Raw genomic sequence first — 21,131 nt, 5'->3', positions numbered from 1 at the left:
TTGCTGATGATAATACCACAGAATAGATGAAATTTCATGTGATATTATATTACCTTATGTATAATCATTTGATAATCATATATAAATATATGATAAGAGATAATACATTCTAGTTACACGTCATTTACTACAACTATATACTAACTAGTAAGTGAAAATTTAATAGAAACAAATTTTTCTAATTTAAATGAATTACTATTTTTATATTCACTGTACTACACGAATGCACTTATAAGACATAAGTTAAATTAAACGTTTAAAATAAAATGGGATCTGCAAATAGTACTCCAATTCCGGGTGGAGGAACAGAAGGATATCATGTTTTGAAAGTAATGAAGTCAATAGAATTTATTTTCGTTAAGAATTTCTAAATGTCTATTTATATACAGAAGTATGTTAAAAATATTTCTTTTTAATTATTACTATTTAGGTTCAAGACAATTCACCAGGCCAAGCAGCAGGTTTAGAAGCTTTTTTTGACTTTATATTGGCTATTAATAATACACGACTTGTAAGTTATATTAATTGTATACTTAATACTTATATAAATGTTAAGATAATATAATAATAATAATTTCAATGATTGAAAATAGGAACTTGTTTGCTTTATGCATAATAAGTAATTTGAACTTTGAGTTTTTGAAATTTGCTTATAACTTTTTATTGATAATTTAAAATAATAATAACATAAAGGAATAATGACTTATTCATTATTAGACAATATTTAAATTAATTTATAATATTATATATATATAAAGTATGTTCAAAGTGTATTCAATCTTTAATATCTTATAATGGATTGGAAATTGTAGTTTGATGTCTGATATTGGATTGGAAATTATTACTGAAGATCTTAGGGCTTAGATTTAATATTTTTTCATAATCTTTTAAATACTGTACATTGTAATAGATAAAACTTAGATTATCTAGAACTTTAATAAGTATAATTATTCTAAAATTGTTATTAAAAAGCTCCAGGCTTGAGTTATATAAATACATAAAAAATATGATGGTTCAAATAAGGTAAATATTTCCATAAAGAAAATTCAAAGATGCTTTTAAAATTAAGATTTCCAACTTCTTAGTAAGTTTTTTTTACTTTTCTCAAAAATTCAGATAGTTTTTGAACACACCTTATATATTTTATTATATTTACATAATAAATCATTATAAGTAGGAAGTAAATATATCATTAGTAAGTTGTGTATTGTTTTGTATGCTCCTAATTTATAGCAGACTCTACAAGATATCTAAGCTATATAATACTGAGTTTAAAAATTAAAAATTTATATAATCCACCTTTTGTATATTTCATTAATTTTAGGGTAAATGTATGTATAATTAATTTTCAAACACGTGCAATAGTTCATATTTTCTAAAAGAAATTTTAATCTATTTATTGTTTATTTATTAGTTAGTAAAGTTGTTGTATATGTTTAATATTTGACATTATTTTTTCTAACTATTTATTTAATTTATAACAAGATGTTAAAATGACAACTATTTTTCTGGTTTATTTTAAATATTACCTATACATTTATTTTCAACCTGTAATTATATTTTATAATTGTATTTATTTTACAATTATTTTTGTGAAAATATTAGATATTTTGTCTTTGAGAACTAATATTTTCTCATGTATATCTTTCAATTTTCTTCTTGCATAATTTGTTTTTTTCCCCCTAAAACTTCTGATCTCTAATTATTAACAATTATATAGAATTATGTATTAGTTAAAACCTTGAAAAAAATGTACTTATATGTTCAATTGATGGAGCTTTTAAAATTATATATAACTGAAAATTATATTTATATATATTAAGGTTTATATTACTAGGAGATTTTAGAGTTTATTTTTATGCATGTTAACAATTTCTTATTGTTTAATAATAAAACCATAAGTTGTAAACTTTTATAACTGTGATGATATATTTTGTCATGTTTTATCTTCAATATGGATACTCATTTGAGAACAAGTAATAGAAGAACAACTAATTGCCACTCTGTGCTATACCTATTCGAAATTTTAATTATTCAATAGGAACTTATTTAGTCTTAATATATTATTAAGTAAATTTAAATATATATTTTTTTAAATTTATAAATACAATGTTTTTAATCATAATAATTTATATATATATAATATATATATTTATTGATGTAGTGGAAGTTTATATTTTTTATGTCATCATTTTTTTAAGGATAAAGACAATGATACTCTTAAAGAAATGTTAAAGAATGGAGATGGTAATGAAATTATATTAGCTGTATACAGTAGCAAAACTCAAATAGTTAGAGAAGTAAAAATTGTACCAAATAGTAATTGGGGTGGTCAAGGTTTGTTGGGTGTGAGCATAAGATTTTGTTCTTTTGCTGGAGCCAATGAAAACGTCTGGCATATTCTTGTTAGTAAATATTTATTTAATACTAAATAGTTTTAATTATATGTTTATGTACAATTTTTAATTATACAATTTTTAGGATGTTCATCCAAATTCTCCTGCTGATAAAGCTGGTCTAAGGTCACATACAGATTATATAATTGGATCTGATTCTATAATGCATGAAAGTGAAGATTTATTTATGCTAATTGAAGCACATGAAGGAAGACCATTAAAATTATATGTTTATAATGTTGAATTGGATACTTGTAGAGAAGTTTCAATTACACCAGATACTGCATGGCCTGGCGAAGGAAGGTAATTTTATCTTGCATTTAGTTTAATTAAATAAATATAAAATTATAAAATTGTTTATTTTTAAAGTTTGGGCTGTGGAATAGGATATGGATACCTCCATAGAATACCTGTTCGACAAATATATCAAAATAAGGACATTCCGGCGCCACCTGTTATAAAACCGGCTGTTGTTAATAACGTGATGGTAAACTAATTTTTATTAGTATATAAAATCATTTTAGCAGTAAAATGATTTATAACCTGGGTGTTCTATTCAAATTAAGAAACATATTTAGCTATGGTCAGTTTCCAGCAGTCAGACAATACCTGTTTGAATCAACTTTTTATATACTCTATTTGGAATGAGATTGTACCCTGATGGTGACTAGTTTTCATCCATGACGGTCAGACGCTCAGTCCCCACCCAGTTAAACAACCGTTGGAATTATAATCGGGTATACTAGCGCTGTGGAACGAGGCCACGCCCATGCGCAGAAGTCGGTTGCCGGGGTACAATCTCATTCCGAATAGAGTATAGTTAAGCAAGCCCTATGTTTAATTAGGCTTCTGAGTATGTTTCATAATTAGAATAGATTATTATTATAAAATTTAATAAACATTTGTATGAGATCAATATTTAGTTTGTAATGTTTGTATTCATAAAATAATTTATTTCATTTTATAGGCATCTGCTGCCCAAGTACCGCAAGTAATTAATCCACCAGTTCTGACACCACAACCACCTATTATATCTGATAATCCAGTAACTGTCAATAATTTAACTATTGAAGCGGAAAAATCTAAAGAAGAGCTACCATTGAATGAAAGCATTGAAACTACATCAATACCATATTTCGACAGTACAAAATCTGAAATACCTGCTACCACGCCAACAGATCAACAAATACCTTATTCAAGCAATTCTGCGCCTTTACCATATTTTCCTCCACAAATAACTACATTTCAAAATCCTTCTATTCCCGCATTCCAAGTCTTAAATTCTCAGTATAGCCCTCCACAACTAGTTTCTACCTCTGAAACAATAAAACCGTACGTATTAACACCCCAAGTAACAAAATTACCACCATTTACGCCACAAGATTCTACCCCTGTTTCTGAATCTCAAGAACCATCATCCATAACACCTGTGAGCCTCTCTGAAACAGCTACTATTCCAGAATTAAATAACCAGGCACCAAATGTATTTCCACCACAGATTAGTTATTCCCAATCTCATCCTACTGATATTGGTGGTACTACAACTGTAGCTGATGTACAGAGTTCTAAAGACATAAGTAATTACTTTACACAGTTTCAAACTCAAGTCAGCCAATCAAATAGTTCAAGTACTATACCCATGTTTTCTGTGAAAAATTTTCCACAGATGTCACCTTTAGCACAACCTCTTGGTAAATTTAATTTTTAGTACAATATTTAATATTAATTATTCATGCTATTAATTTTTGTAATCCAACTGAACTGTAAAAATTGCAAATACTTTATTTAAACTGGTTTGCTTTGAAAATTGATAAGAATTTAAACTGCCTTCATAATTTATTAAAACTGCTTACTTAATATTATTTAAGAACTTATTAGAATTTTTTTGAAGTATATTTTGGATTTTATATATAATCTATATAGTTCAGTTCAATTAAAATTTATCAAATAAATAAAAAAAAAAATTTTAGGTTTTGTCTTCAAGAATGATAATTTCTAACATAATAATAATATAATTATATACATTAAATCACAGCACAAATATATTTGTCCTCATTAGAAGTCTATCACATCAAAAAATTTATTCATTATTTCAATAAATATTGTTAGTTCTTAAATGTATATAAATTATTTAATATTAGTACAAATCTTAAAGAAGCATTATGAAGAGTTCCTTTGCTGTTGTCAGTTCTTAACAGAAAAATAAGGAATATAACATAATGTATTGAAAATAAATATGTAAAATTAGATTTTTATTCATTAATTATACAAATAAGTTTCTCATTCAATTTTATTCTTACTTTTTAATTTATCAGTTCTGTACTACTTTGTATCTCAAGTCTTAAATAAATATATATATTCTTAACTATTTTTATATTTTAATACATCACATTATAACAAAATTGATTTTATTTAGAGATGTTTATTTTTTTTTTTTTCAGGAAACAATTATTCAAAAATGTCTGATTCTCAATCACAACCAATACCTCTGCAGCCACAACCAGGTAGTAAAAAATAACTGTTAACTGTATAATATATGTAGTATTTGAAATACAGTAAACTAGTATTTAAAAGAAATTATTTTAAGAAAATAATGAAAATCAATAATTATTGAACACTTACAAACATTTAATATAACAATCTAGAATATCTTGCATTTATAGGAATAATATTTTAAATTCATAGTAATATGATCTAGCATATTTATTACCCGGGGCAATGTATAAAATAAGCGCCCTCTCAATTCAGCCCTCCTCTATTATCCTATTGTTATTTGGTAATTTGGTGCCCCTTTACTAAGATAACTAGGGCAAGTGCTCCGGTTCACCTTCTCCCCAGATATGGCCCTAATATGACCTATAATCAGTGGCGTATTTGTGAGGGGGGTTCTCGGGTTCAACCACCCCCACCACCAGAACAAAAAAAAGTTACTTTATGTTAAATAAATATTTTATTATGTGTTTTCTAATAATTTAACAATGTAGATAGACATAGACTGTCTATATAACTATCTAAGACAGTATATTTGGGTTATTTTGGTATGGAGTATCTTAATTGTAATTTGTGTTACCCAGATGGGGTTTTTAAAATTTGAAAACCCCTCCAAGAAATTATTGAAAATACGGCACTGCCCATAATAATAAGTTATTTCTATGTAAAACATTGCTTCTTAAAAATAAATATTAAATCTCTTTTAAAATTTTTAGAAATATCTCAATACAGATTGGTGTAAAAATAAAATATACTTATTTATGTTAACATATTTCTAATAATAATTATTAAACAATGGATTATACATTTTCAGGAATAAATTATTCAGATCAATTTCAACCTTTGCAGCCATTACAATATCAACCAAGTAATTTTTAACAATAAGAACTCAGATTTTTATTACAATAATTTAATTTGATATTCGAAAATTCTAAAAATCAAATTTGTATCTTTTTTATGATTTTATTATATTAGAGGTTATAATTTATCATTTAAATATATTACAGATGTTTACTCAGGAATACCACTTACAACTCCAATATCGTTACCTGGTATGCCACCAATAACCGTTAGTGCGACTTTACCTTATTCAGCTATAGAGAGCCTACAAATTGATCAGAAGAAAAATATTTTAAACAGTAATAGTTAAATACTTTTTATTTCTACTTGTTTAATTAAAATTAAATATTATATTTTAATCTTAATTATTCAAATTAAACCACAAATCTTAATATAAAAAAAAATGTATTCAAATATTTATTTATAGTTATATAAGGACATTAAAATAAAAATTACACAAATTATGGGTCTTTAAATTTTTTTTTAAATGCTGAAAATTAAAATGTACTTACATCTAAGAAATATTGTATAAAAAATATATATGAAAACAAGTTATAAATTGATAATGCTAAATTAAGTTATCTTGATAAGCTTTGTTTATTAATGTGTCCCATATCAATTTTTACGATTATTTTCTGAAAAAAAAAATTATATAATTGATATATTAGTAGAACTTAAAAAAAGAAATTACTCACCTGTGTTTTTTAGAAGAATGACGATCACCACTATCATCATGGCGACGTTTTTCACCTCCCGAAGAACGTTTTCCATGGCTTCCACTGCTGGTACTGTGACGATTACTACTGCTATGATGATTACTGTTGCTATTTGATTTATGATGAGATGATGATTTACTTTTAGATGGACTAAAAATAAAAAAAAAATTATCATATAATGGTCCTAATATAATATTATTTATTATTATCTATAAATGTTTTTTTTCAATTTCATAATTTAAATTGGATTTCTAGCTAACAATATCAAGAGGTTTGAAAAGTTTTGAGTAGCTAAAATAAAACTCTATAATGATCAAATTCATAACAAGTTAGGGCAATGCATAATTTAATTTTTAATTGAACTGTTGAAATTACAATTTTAGCAAGTGCACCAGTTCGCTTAAATGATAAATATTTATTTATATATTTTTAATATTTACTATTTAATTTCAAAAAAATATATTTACAAACTTTAATGACTTAATATATCTTAATGTATGGCATATGAACTATTAAATAGATTTTACACTGTAGATACAAAACTAATGTCCAGAATAAATCTAAAACTGAAAAGAAAAAAGAAGTCATTTGAGAATGGTTTTGATGTTAATATTGCGAAAATTCTTAGAAGAAATAAATAATTAACCAAAAAGGAGAAAAATCATAAAAAATGAAAACAAACTATAAAAGCAATATTTGAAAGTGTTGTTTTAAAAAAAGATTTGATAATATTAATTGGCTTGCCAGAAAATGGAAATACATTAAACATTAAACTGTACAAACAATAATAAAAGTTATACATTTGAAATCAAATTACAATTTTTCCACAACAAATAAAAACTACAAAATTCAGAATCGTAAGTATATAAGGTTGAATATTGTTAGTTAAGTGGTCATGTTTGATAAAATTCTTTTTTTAATTTAAATAAACAAATTTAATATTTAAAATCTAATTATAATTTACATCTTTACCAACAAATATACAAGTATCAAATATTATGTTTTTTAACTACTAAAAACAAACAAAGCTATGCTACTTTTATAATAAATTAGTGCACACAGTATTTTGTTTTTATAAGACATATTTTGTCCATCCTACATGCAGTTTAAAAATGTTTAAAGCTTGACTGTAATAAACTAATAACTAATAACAAAATATCATAATTTCTAAATACTTAAAAAAATAAAATAGCTTTTAGTAATATTAATTTTATTTAAGAAATGAAATATTTTTCATTTCTTTCTTTTTTTACTTAGAATAATGAACCATTATTAATATATTATTATTATATGGTGAAAATTATAGATAATTAATCAGTTGTTATATTAATACAATAAATTTAATTTATTTAGGTACTTTCATAGTCATGAAATTTTATTTGGTAAATGAAAATATGTAAACATTTTAAACGACAAATTAAATATTGCTATTAAATAAAAAAAAAATGAATCATTAAAAAAATTATAAATAATGAAATTTAATATCATCCATAGTTAATTAATTATAGGAAACAAATAACACTTCAGATCCTAAAAGACGGTATGGCCTATGAAAAAATATCATACTATATAATATATATTTAAAATATGAATGCAGTCATAAATAGTAATACAAACAATTCAAAATAATACACACGAAGAAACTAATATCATACTATAACTGATTTAACATACTTGACTACTTTTATTATTTAAATGCAGTCAAAATAATATCAAACATTATTTAACTGATCCAAATATTACTATACCTTGAATGACTGCTAGAATAAGATTTGCTTTTTTGAAATAAATTCTTGGGACCATTATTTGATTTTGAATTTGATAAAGAAAAATTTCTAAAATGTAGGCATAATGCTATCACATTATTATGAAATAACTTAGATACAATCTTGTAATTAAAAACATTTTTTTTTTTTTTTTTTTGAAATACCTCTATATTTAAAGAAATGAATAATATAACTCATGTTTATTATTATATATAGAAATTTTATATTCTACTTTTTGTAACGATAAATTTTATTATTTAAACTTAAATATTAATTATATCATTTAATTCTTTATCTATACATGCTAAATAAAAACAAAAATAGAATTAGTTGGTTTGCATACATTTTTTAACATTTGATTATCTTATGAATGCAATGTGTTATATAAGTAATAAATGCATACAAACTTATCAATGAAAACTCCTAAAAGTTTAAAAAGCTATAGGTACCTCAAAAAGATCCCTAATTTAGAATATATAATGTTAAAAATTATTATTAAGTATCTGCTATAGTATTAATGATTTTATAAGAAACAAATTGAAAACTTCTAGTATTTTTTATTGAAACATGGTTATTATCTAATTATTATATTAATAAATAACTTTTTCTCACATCATTTTCCAAAAAAGAAATTGATCAAAGAGCTTTAAGAATTTAAGATGCTGTCAGAATATATTATAATAATTACTTGAAAGATAGGTTAAAAATTTAAGTAAATATTTTAATTAAGGCTTACAACTTAAAATAAAATTGATTTATATTGATTCTTTATTTTCTAATAGCAATTAAAAGTAAAACCTTAAAGACTGGTAAAATATATATCTATTCATTATTTTGATAAATTAGAAGGATAGTTTTTTACTTTAAATACATAAACACACAATTCAGTTAATGAGTTTTTAAGAACCAACAAAACCAAATTTATTTTTACTATTTTCTTATTGAATTTTGTTATCCAAAATTTTTTAATTTAATTTCAAAATAATAAAATTATCCGAATTCATATAATTTACTAATAAAAACATTTGTAGACAGAAAATATTTTGCAAGAAAAATAATATCAGAAATTCACATAAAAAGTTCAATAAATAATACTGCTACAACAGAATATTGTTTTTTTTAACGACTTGTACTATATTGCTATAGCAATAGTAAAAACATATGCCAACTTTTGAAATTAAAACTATGGTAATTATAGTCCTTAAATATATTAATTAGTAGTTTTAGAAATAAATAATCAAAATATAATGGTAAAATTATTGCAATAGAATTAGATTATATTATACAGAAAATATGACTAAAATATGGGGCAATATGAATTTTTCAGAAATAAAAATATTTCTTTACTACTTTTTAATACATACATTTTGCCTATTTTATGAGACAATAAGTTTTACTTGAGTTAGTATGTGAGTATTACTTATCCATAGAATGTTTAAAGAATCGACAATTTATTAGAATTAAAAAAGAAATACCTAAACCAAACCAAACCAATTTAAATTATGTTTGAAATGTTAAAATAACTTTATTACAGTATATCTGGGATAAATAAATTATTTTATGAACACTTACTTATAAATTATAATAAAAGTTATTAGGTAAGAATTAACCATAATAGACAACATCAGAACAGTGTATTAATTAGTAATAGGTAATATAATTAATTAATTAGATTATTTAATTATGTATAGGTATGCATCAGTTGTAGGCGATCAACTATGTGAACATTTTTTTTAAGGTGCATAAGGTGGTTTTGTGTACATTATGCATTAATTTTTTTTAAACATATTAATAAATTAATACTTATAAATATCAATATTAATTATGATCTGTACCTGTGCTTATCACTGCTTGATTTTTTATGTGATGAGGAACTGTTATAACGACTTCCACTACTACTGCCCATTTTCTTTTTTGAATATTCATCTTGAAAATCATTTCTATCACGGTCTTCCTCAGCGGCTTCTCTTTCTAAATCTGACCAATCCTTTCCAGATTCATCAGAAGAACCAAGTTCTTCTTCTGAAAGTTAAAATTATTTTTCCCCAAATAAATTAGTTTATACATATCAATAATTAATACATGTATAAAATATAATACCATCACTATCTGAATCCTCTGAAGCTTCTGAATATTCAGATCCATCGTCATCTGACTCTTCAAATGATTCTACATCAGATGGCTATAAAATAATATATAAATATATAGATATAAATATATAATGATACTCAACCATAATGTTTTATAAGCTAAACAAAATGATGAATAAATTTATTATATAATGATGTTTTCTTTGTCCGTCATCTTTTGAGGCAGTATAAATGTTAAGATATTCAATTTAAGGTGAAGATTTCTAATAGTAAATTGTATCTAGTTGATGTTATAGAGTCAAAAGTAAAAAATTCAGTACTTTTTTTATAATAAGTAACAACAAATAACAAAATTTTAATGTAAAGCTAGCATTTAGAAAAATTGCTTTCTTTGTAGACATTTTATATGAAATTTGGATGTAATTACTTAAAAAAGAGTGGTCAAATGATGTTCTAATGACCTGAATACCTCAAAATTAAATCATGTACAGATAATAGCTATTTAAACAATTAATCTATGGTTCAAGTTTCTATGAGTCTATGACTAGTAATTTTTAAACTATAACAAAAATTTAAAATTATTTAATTGTAAATAATTGTTATTATACACTTGAATATTTGATTTCGTAAAAATTAAAAATTTAGATAAATTTTTTTAATTGGTTAATGCTCAACTTCTTTTATAATTATTGTAAGCCAAACTTATGAAAAATGTTGTATTACATTTTCAGCTCTTAGCCACTTATACAACATTTTTTATACATTTTTAACTACAAAATGATTTACTAATACTCATGATTTTGACAAATTTTGCTAATATTTGAACTTCAAAAACTAATAATAAAAAAAAATGTGCCAATAATATATTTTATAATTACTATAATACTAACTCATGGGGGACTTAGTACTAAATTTTCAAATATTTGTATTTGTCCAAAACGTTTTATGAACATTTAAAAAAAAAAAAAAATTCAAATGCCTATTAATCATCTTAAAATCAGCAAAATATTTTGAAAATTAAATTTTTTAAGGAAAATGTTTATTTAAAAAACTGGTGAAATTTTCAAGTATCTACGACTTATACTATTTGAATAATAACAAATATTTAATATTAAAATCGTTTGAGAATAAGTTGTCATCATAACATGATTTTATAAAAATTTAAAATTCACTCATAACATTTTTCCCTATAATGCTTCGAATTTTCTGTAAAATAGAAATACTGAGATATATATAGATATAAATACCAATAATTTTATGAATTTTCAACTACAAATCTACTCTCAAATTTTTACAATTTTTACATATTTCATAAACATTTGAAATTACAAAACACTTACAAAAAAAAACTGACTAACGATTTTTGATTTTTTTTTAACTACAATAATAATAACTAACAAAAAACCTTGTACTAAATTACCATTAATTTTGCATAAAGAAATCAATATATATTTTTTACTTATAGTGAGCCCCCCCCCTGTTAGTAAGCCACTGCACTCAACATCTACAATATCATTAAATGATACCTACTTGCTCACATTTTTTCATATATATTTTATTGAAAATCTAGCTTTATAAGATAGATATAATTACTTCATAAGGTTCATCTTCTTCTTCTTCTTCATCTGCTGCTCCTTCTTCTTCATCAGATTCAGGATCAAGGAAAGTCCAACCTCCATTTTCAAAAAAGCCCTCTGGATCATCAGTAATAGTTTTCATAATTTTGGTCCAATTTAATGACTGAATACCTTCAGAATAACGAATGTCACAAGAACTATGAAGAAAAAAAAAGTGCAATTAAATATTTGTAGAAAATTATATATAAATTCTAATAATTTTATTATTTTCTTAGATCAATTAATTAGTTCAAAAAGTTTTTCAGTTTTCAGAAAATCAGTCCAGGAACATTATATGAACTTATATTGATTTTAACGCTTTTTTAAATTAGCAATATCTTATCAACGCACCTACATTATATTATCTTAATTCCAGTGTTAGGTAAATTACTTTTCCAAAACAATAAAATTATATTACAATAAATAAATTAATATAATAAATTATATTCATGTTATTTAATGTTGCTTTTATCATGTTACGTTACTTTTTTGTTTAAAAAGTAGAGAATGACTACAACATAACTTTTTTTTTTTAATATCAGTAATTAATGTAAAATCATAATATTAAATTTTGAATCCTAACTCTTTAATTTTTCACCAATAACATATAATAAATCCTGAGATCTTTAATAACATGGTTAAATTTTATCTAAAACTCTAAAACTTGGATTTGTCAATAAATTAAATTGGTTTTTAATTTTTTTTTTTTGAATATTCGTCTTTAAGTTTTAACATTTTAAAAAGAAATTTTGTTACAACTACATGAATTTAAATTAAATGTAATAAAACTAATACAGCATTACTAAAAAAGTAATTTTATTACAGAAATTTGGAATTTACGTTATGTTACTACCCAACACTGCTTATTTCAATTTAACTCTTCTCTACTAAGTCTACTATATATGTTGCTATGAATGTCTGCAATTGGTGAATGCTGATAGTTACTAGTTAATATTGTCATACACTCAAGTCATTGGTGAATGTTGGCATATTGATTAAATTTGTGATATTAGTAAACATTCATTAGTGAATGTTAACATTTATATAAAGATATTAGTGAATGTTTGTAATTCCGATGTTATTTAATCTAATTTAGGAATAATCGAAACGTCACAATTATAGTAACATAATATACATTAGCAACTTTTAAGTAAAATATATATATCAGTAATTTAATTATAACAAAAACCGAGTTAAGTCAGTCAATTTTAGTATAAATTAGTAATAACTTACTTAAGCCATTCTTTAACATGATCCAACATATTCATTGGTATAGCATTAACCATGACAACTTTTTTTTGGTAATCTTTAAAAACAAAAATCATGTCAAAGTTTTTTAAATGAAATTGAACTCTTTCAAAATGAACCAGTTCCACGTCTTCCAAAGTTATCACAAATGGTGGCCACTCAGTGAAATTAACTAGACACCCACTGGTAGGTTGCAAAAGAACTGTGCTTCTGAAAGGTGCACCAGGAAAACCTAAATCTCTAAATGGAGTATCAAATTCTATTTCTTGTTTTGTTACAGTTTCCACCTAAAACCAGTTCAATTATTCATCATAAAAATGTAGTAAAATTTTTTTAATTATCCAATATAAATATAAATTACTTTTTCACAGAAACTTTTAAAAGCAGTTTTTAATTTAACACGCAATTCACGTTCTGATTGTTCTGCAGCTAAATCATCTCTATCATGCATATGTTGGTGTTTACCCAAATCTGTGGTTATTTCTCCAACTTCAGTATAAAATTGTACATCTAAATGCTTTTTCTTACCAAACATGATAGCGTGCTGTCAAAAGTAAATAATTAAAATTAAAAATGTAATTTTTTATATAATATATTTAATGATTGACAAATTTACTTTTAAATGAAAATGTAACAATATAATCATTTCACCATCACATGGTTGGAAGAATGCATTTTTGATATTGTTGTATAAAATGTCAACTTTATCACCTCTAACTGAATTATATCTAAATCCATTAGAATGGGCTTCCAAAGTACCTAAATAAAATACATTATAAGTTATATAATAAATTAGTTATTTTAATAATATATGTTACCAGTCATCCTCTTGTTTACAATGTTTGGTCTAATGTACAGGTCTTTTAACTTTGGGTTACCCTTGTTAACAGATAATACCAATGTATCTTGTTTTACTAAATCTTCCTTTTCTTTTTCTTCAGCTTCCCTTGTTTTAAATTTCTTTTGTACTTCTTTAATTATACGATAGGCATTCATTAAATTTGTTGAAGCTGTTATTTGTTCACCAGGTTCTCTGGTGTTAGAACTTCGATAAGTCCTAAAAAAGAAAAAAGAATTTTAACAAATGTAAATTATTAAAATTGAATATTTTTGCTACTTACAGTTCTTTAACAAACATGGCTTCAGGATTTTGGAAATAACTTTCACCCCTTGCTAAGGCAGCTCCAGGATGAAAAAAGTTAATTCTTAAATAAGTATAATCGCCTTCAACACTCTGAGAAATATTTTTGATAGTAAATATATGGAAAGGAACAGAAATACCAAATACTGGAAGTATAACAGTTTCATATTTTTTGTCTAAAATCAAAATACATAAAATATTTTAATAAAACTAAAAGCATAATTTTCTATGATTATGTTATTGCATTTATTAATTAATAGTTAAAATAAATCTAAAAATTATATCATTATCTATTTTACATAGGAATATGGTGATCGATAATTAGAACTTTCATGTTTTACACATGTTATCAACTCACCAACATAAATTTTAAGGTCTTTAACTTCTTTTTCTTGCGGCATTTGGTTACGATTTTTATAAGAGACATTAGACTTTCTTATTTTTTGAGCTTGCTTGCCACTTGATTGTTCAGCTAAACGTTGTTTTGCAGCTTCGTTTAACGCCACAGCCAACTCTTTTTGATGTAATTTACGTTTTTCTTCACTTGAAGAATCCATCTAATATTACAATTTAAAATAATTAATTGAATACTTTTTAATGAAAACTTGAATATGTAAGTTACCCTAAGTTTTGATTCTAGTACTGCTGTTCTCTTTCCTCGGCTGACAATCGGTTCTTGTTTTGGTTCATTTTCTTTTTCATCATCTTCTTCTTCATCATCATCATCATCATTTAAATAAATAGCAATGTTCTTAATCTTTTTTTTTGAAGGAGTCAATAAGGTTGCTGCAGTGTCCTAATTAAGTATAAATTTAAATATAGAATACCAACACATTAAGCATATATTTTTTATACAAAACTGTCTTAATAAAAATATTTCATATAGATTTTCATTTAAAAAAAAATGCTTACTTCATTTACTAAAACTGTATCTCCAACATATAAAGCATATACTTTGCTTTCTTTGTCAGCTCCATCTTTGTTTGTTAATCCAGATAAACCAACACATAAATTATAAACTTGTCCTTTTTTAACACAAGCAGTAGTCTTAGGAGCTATCATTAAAGAACTTTCACGAAATTCAATACCCATTACAAATCTAAAATTATTTATTAAATAAAATTTTGAAAATAATTAATAAAATAATTTATATAATAAAAACTAATTATAACATACCCAAAATTTTTTGTTAATAAATCTACAAGTTTTGGTTTTTCTTTTTTGGCAAATTCTATTCCAGCGTTATAAACATCACATAATTTATAACCAGCTTTTAATTTTGACATTAAGACTTCTTCCAAACTTATTAAAAACTCATAGTTAGACTAAAAAGAAGAAAACAAAATACTTATAATAGTTATAATAAAAAGATAAAAATTTAATATTTACTTTTATTTCTTCGGTAGGATTGACAATCATTGTCCTTATTAGATTAGAACAATATGACTTGTATCGTGTTCCTAAACTGCATATTATCACTCCAAAATGTAAAATATTTTTATCACTGTAAAAATAATAAAATATATAATAATAAAAATCATAAGAAAATAAGATTAGTTAATACCTAGTTGCAGAAAATTTTAAACTATAATTTCCTCCACTTTGAATAATTGGAGGGTAACAAAATTCTAATTGAGATGGATCAACATTTGCTGGCAAATATTTTTTGTCGGTCAGAGCTGCTTCTAAACCTTCAACTAGTTTTATATGTTTAACTTTCTAAACTTATAAACATATATATTAATAACAGTTTGAAATTTAGATAATTAATGATAAATGTTATTACCTTGTCAGCATCAATTATTTCCATGATTTGTTCTTTAAGGTACTTAGTAAACATATCAACTGAACTTAAACTAGCTTTCTTTATTAATGTGATTTCATTTTCAGATTTTATACTTAAAATATAACCAATCACTGAACTTATATCAACCTTAAAATTATGTAAAATGAAACAATTAAATTAATAATAAAATCCTATTCCAAAGATAAATTAATAACATACATTATTAAAGTTTTCTTTTTCAAATTCTGTTCTCCATGCATCCATAAATGAACCAGGATATTTTTCTTTTCCAAAAATACCAACAGATTTACCATTTTTACTATTTTTAATAGCTTTAATCAATTTTTCAATGCTATCTTTATCATTACCACCCTGAAAATAATTTATAAGCAAAATTAAAATTATATTCAAATATTATACATCTACTCTTAATGGTGATTTGTGAATAAATAATATTGAATAATAAATATTGTACTTTCAACATTAAAAATATGTTCTGTTTATAATGCATTATAATTTTTTTTTAAAACAACAATAGATTTCCTACTCTTTAAAAATTTAGTTTATTAAGAATACTTAAAAAATTGTAAAAGTATTTTATATACTATTATAAGACATAAGTTCTTGTTTCTACTAAACTTACTTTTTCTCTCGTAATAAGTTTGACAGAAGGACAGTCGGAATCTTTAATATTTTCGGCCGGTTTTAAGAACTCAACTTTTTTTTTACTAGCTATGATATGCACTCCTTCTGATGTAAAAACGGATACAGTGTCAGTTAATTCATAACCAAATAACCAAATCTAAAAATAAATGTAAGTTTAAGTAATTATGTTCAATGTAAATAAATAATACTAATTTTACAGTTAATTTAATAATTTTTTATATAAAAATGAGATATATACAAACTGTCACCACTTAATATAAATAAATAAAATAAATTAACGAGAAAAATATGTTTCTAAATTATACATATACATTATACTTATTTGTTTTATCACTTATTGAATATAATTTGAATATTAGATATATATGAGCGTAATTTGGTCAATTTTTATGAGGAGAGAGACAAACTTTATTTTATGCCGATATACTGTATACTTTAAGATATTTGAGTCTAAATATACCTAATAAATACATTTTGATTAATCGATTCATTTTTCTTTCTATAGTTTATCTTTTTAAAATATTATATTTTTCAGTTTTCTTGAAGAAGTAATTTTTACAAATCTAAAATACCTTTTTAATAAAATTGTACAAATAAATTTACAAAATTTTAAGAGGAGCATTGCTCCATTAAATTTTTTGAGGATGGACAGTTGCCCCCTCACGATATACCCCCTCCAACAATTAACGCATACGTAGGTATAGAATACATATTATAACTCATTAGGTCATAACAAAAAGTGTTTAATTCACTTATCTGTTTTTATAAAATTATTTTAATTTGATTTCAATTAATTATAATATATTATGCTATATTAAAATTACATACTTAAATTAAAAATGAATTCTTTAATAATAAAAATTAATGGAAATAAAAGTATCACATTTTCAATATTTTCTGAAAAGAAATTGCTTTTGATGTGATAATTTTTTGGAACAAAAAAGTACTTCAATTTTTTAGGGGGATTTCACTAGGTGATTTTCTGTCTATGTCTAACACATTGATATAATTTATTAAATGACGCAACCCCCATGTTGAGAAACACTAGTTTGGAGCACATTTAATGTGTACACCAAACCCTTTTTAGTTGTACCACAATGTCGCGTCATTAATTTTAATTTAAATAAGTAGGTATATTATTTTGGTATATACCTATAACAAAATTTACAAAATTAATATTTTTACCATATCTTACGTAGGTAGATAACTTATACATTTTTTGTGCACCACCTTATGTGAATCTCACGAGCCGCCACTGATTGATACAAAACATATAAAGTAATAGAATATGCCATAAGTTAACTAACTATTGTTATAAAATCATAAAACTTCTCTTTCCCTAATGATGAGGTTGAAAATAATAATTAATTTATTGTACGAGGACTGTCCCGACTGCATAACACATTTTTAACTAAAATATAAACAAAGTGAAAAACACAATGTTCATTATATACGTTTTGAAGATAAATTTTTATGCTTTTTTTCTACATAATCACCATTAAAATTAAGGCATTCATCATAATGAGGTACAAGCTTTTCAAAGCCTCTCTGTAGAAACCTGCTGTTTACAAGTTCAACCACTGGTTTACACTGGTACGCAGTTCAGTATTATTGTCTAAGAATAGTGTAGCAGGCCATGTCTTCATTGCTAGGAATAGGTGGTAGTCTAAAACCATCCAATAGGTCTTGAATGGAAAGTTTTTAATCATCCGCCATGCAGGCTAGAATTGGTGTTAAGTGACTACCACCTGTTCCCAATAATGACAGTATAACTCACTACAATGCTGAATTCAATATTTCTACAAAGATGGAATTGAAAAGCTTGAAACATTAAATGATAAATGTATTTTATACATTATAATTTAAATAGTGATTATGTAGAAAAAATAGTTTAAGAGTTGATCTTAAAAATGTTAGTCGTAAGCATCTAGTCAAATCAGGCATTTTACTAAATACCTAGACATATAGTCAATAACTTTGATTTTTATGCAATTTCATTATTCACCTAGATATTTAGTTTAATGTTAAATGCTATTTCAAGTCAGGGGAAAAAATAAAAATGAAACATTTATTATTTTATGTTTCATATAAACCCTAGTCCTATTCATTATACTTTGATCAACATTTCAACAATAGTAAAATACTAAAATAGTTTGTGAGGTTATTTTACCCTTTGTAACCACATTTATTTACATCACTGTTAAATTTTAACAAAAAGTAAAAAAATAACAGCATAGTACCTAACATTACAACCAAATAATTAAGTTATAGAAAAACTAGTATCAAAACATATCTATAATAAATTAACGCTAACTTTTTAAATAATATTTTCAACTATTTAAAATTTTATACTGATACATTTTTGGACATATATATGTATATTCAAACACAGTGAATACATTGACTTTTTAGATTTCCAAAACTATAATTCAACCATCTATTTAGTATCTATTGTTAAAGTAATTTCTATTACATAGAATATTTACCTGCAGAGATGATGATTTACTATACATAGTATAGTCATCAACTCCTACAGCACATGTAAAAGCGTCGACATCACTTAAAGCTCGTACATTTTCATCTTTACTATTCTGAAACATAAAAAATTAACAAATTATAAAATGTTTAGCATTTTTAAAAACAATATAAAACCTAAAAATTATAATTATAATAATTGTTAGTGCATATTTTTTTTATATTATATTAGTTTGAAATATAAAAAACCAATATTTTTGTTATGTTAATATAATTAAAAAATATATAGAAAACTTAGTACACTACATTTTAATATGATAGTAATAAAAAAATTATAAGGTAGGTTTTTACTCATTGCAAGTATGTAGCTCAGATAATGAGTTTTTCCAGGTTGAATTAAAAACAATTATGTGTACTACAACATTTTATAATATATATTATACATTTATACATAATTTATCATAGGATTATAAAAAGATAATAGTTGAGTCTAAATCAAAAAAAAAAATTAAAAAAGCAACAAATTTTCAAAAACTCACTTACAAATATTTCTCATAGGAAAATTTATAAACATACAAACCTAAATGTTAATACAGTTTTATAAATGTAAATGTATAATGGTTAGGAAAACACTATTTTAAAGTACAATAACTGTTAAATAACTATTTTCACAAGTATTTGATAATAATTTTTTTTTTCTGATACTATAATCCTTCAAGGATAGTCATAATTTTATTAGTAGGTAGCACCAATATATTTAAAAACAAACTATTATTGCTGATTAGCAAATATCTATTTAATTTACGACTACAGAAAATTCACATTTCTATATACAAAAATAACATAAATGCAAGTAATCAGTATAAGGAACGTGGAATTATTTTAATTTATTTTATTTTTTAAAGACCTCTTTAAAGCAGCACAAACTTTTTCTATAACCGAAAATTTTCACGACATACATTTATAATCTACTGCCAGATCATTAATATTTGGAATAATACAACATTTTTAAACATAATTATAATTACCTTCCAATAATCGTATAGATGTTTTAACCGCCTAAAAAATGTTTCTTTATCTAACGCTAAAGACGGCATTGTTGAAACACATTCAAATTTCAAGTAACTATAATTTTTTAATAACTAGAATACTAGATACAAAAGATAGTGTACTAATGATAAACAACAAACAGTTAGATGCCAGTTATTAAGTTATAGCGTGTCTGTGTAAGACACCGACATTTCCCTCTAAAAAAAAAACCTATGTATTCTTTAACCTATTCTGTGCTCGAACATCAAGTACTAACCAGAAGTTTTATTTACTGGTTAAAATATCAACAAAACAAAATAACGTGATAACGCTTGCAAATAGTTGTTTGTTGTAGATGTCGCTTATTTAACTTTACAGTGATCCCAACCACAATTTAATACATAATTATTGTGATTCGATCTAACCAAAACAGCCATTAAAATTGAAAATAAACATGAGATAGCAAGTGGCAACCGCCAGGCGCCAACCGCATTGCTCCAAATTCCCCAACCACCGTCTTAATAGATCTTCCAAGCCCGGGCGTCCGGGCTCCCTATTGTGTACCAACTACCAAGTACTAACTTGAATACATAAATAATATTAAATGCAGAATATTAGTATGTAACCCAATAACTACAGTTATTATTATAATAACAGTGACCACAACCGTTACACAATTCAGACAATTCAGTAGTTTTGAGTTGAGGACAATATAAAACTATATAGATGATCTTTATACCATGGTTCTAAGCTTCAGCATAATTAATATTGTCACACTGTTATAGCTTATTACTTCACTAGTGAGGAAGTGTCAGAATCTGAAACTAGGGTCGAACATCTAAGTAGTATGCACAAGCCACAAACTATTAAAT

The 21,131-nt window shown here is 24.3% G+C and overlaps 2 protein-coding genes across 3 annotated transcripts; one reads left to right on the top strand and one right to left on the bottom strand.

Annotated features, from left to right (window-relative positions):
* Window positions 1-112: 112 nt before the first annotated feature.
* On the top strand, window positions 113-6,190 carry LOC114123827 (Golgi reassembly-stacking protein 2). The gene is made up of 9 exons (XM_027986930.2): window positions 113-329; window positions 431-511; window positions 2,202-2,405; window positions 2,482-2,699; window positions 2,766-2,883; window positions 3,364-4,087; window positions 4,838-4,900; window positions 5,701-5,754; window positions 5,894-6,190. Exons 1-9 carry the CDS (start codon window positions 267-269, stop codon window positions 6,034-6,036), a joined length of 1,668 nt encoding a protein of 555 aa, XP_027842731.1. The 5' UTR covers window positions 113-266; the 3' UTR covers window positions 6,037-6,190.
* On the bottom strand, window positions 6,188-20,548 carry LOC114123826 (FACT complex subunit spt16). Of its 2 annotated transcripts, XM_027986928.2 has the most exons (22): window positions 20,259-20,548; window positions 19,242-19,346; window positions 16,733-16,891; window positions 16,309-16,461; window positions 16,090-16,236; window positions 15,868-16,022; window positions 15,693-15,807; window positions 15,480-15,628; window positions 15,216-15,402; window positions 14,926-15,099; window positions 14,662-14,860; window positions 14,284-14,479; window positions 13,981-14,219; window positions 13,779-13,921; window positions 13,524-13,706; window positions 13,148-13,449; window positions 11,892-12,072; window positions 10,309-10,390; window positions 10,044-10,230; window positions 8,191-8,277; window positions 6,422-6,592; window positions 6,188-6,361 (listed from the first exon to the last, which is right to left on the bottom strand). In XM_027986928.2, the coding sequence occupies exons 1-22, from the start codon at window positions 20,325-20,327 to the stop codon at window positions 6,355-6,357; spliced, it is 3,390 nt and encodes a 1,129-aa protein (XP_027842729.1). In that variant the 5' UTR covers window positions 20,328-20,548; the 3' UTR covers window positions 6,188-6,354. The 2 variants fall into 2 exon arrangements, with proteins under 2 accessions (XP_027842729.1, XP_027842730.1); XM_027986929.2 differs by lacking the exon at window positions 8,191-8,277 and having other exon boundaries at window positions 20,259-20,547.
* Between the last annotated feature and the right edge of the window lie 583 nt (window positions 20,549-21,131).

Source organism: Aphis gossypii, chromosome 3 (assembly GCF_020184175.1).
Source record: "Aphis gossypii isolate Hap1 chromosome 3, ASM2018417v2, whole genome shotgun sequence".
NCBI classification, from domain to species: domain Eukaryota; kingdom Metazoa; phylum Arthropoda; class Insecta; order Hemiptera; family Aphididae; genus Aphis; species Aphis gossypii.
Note: the sequence above shows the minus strand (reverse complement) of the source record. Positions and strands in the feature narration are given on the sequence as shown.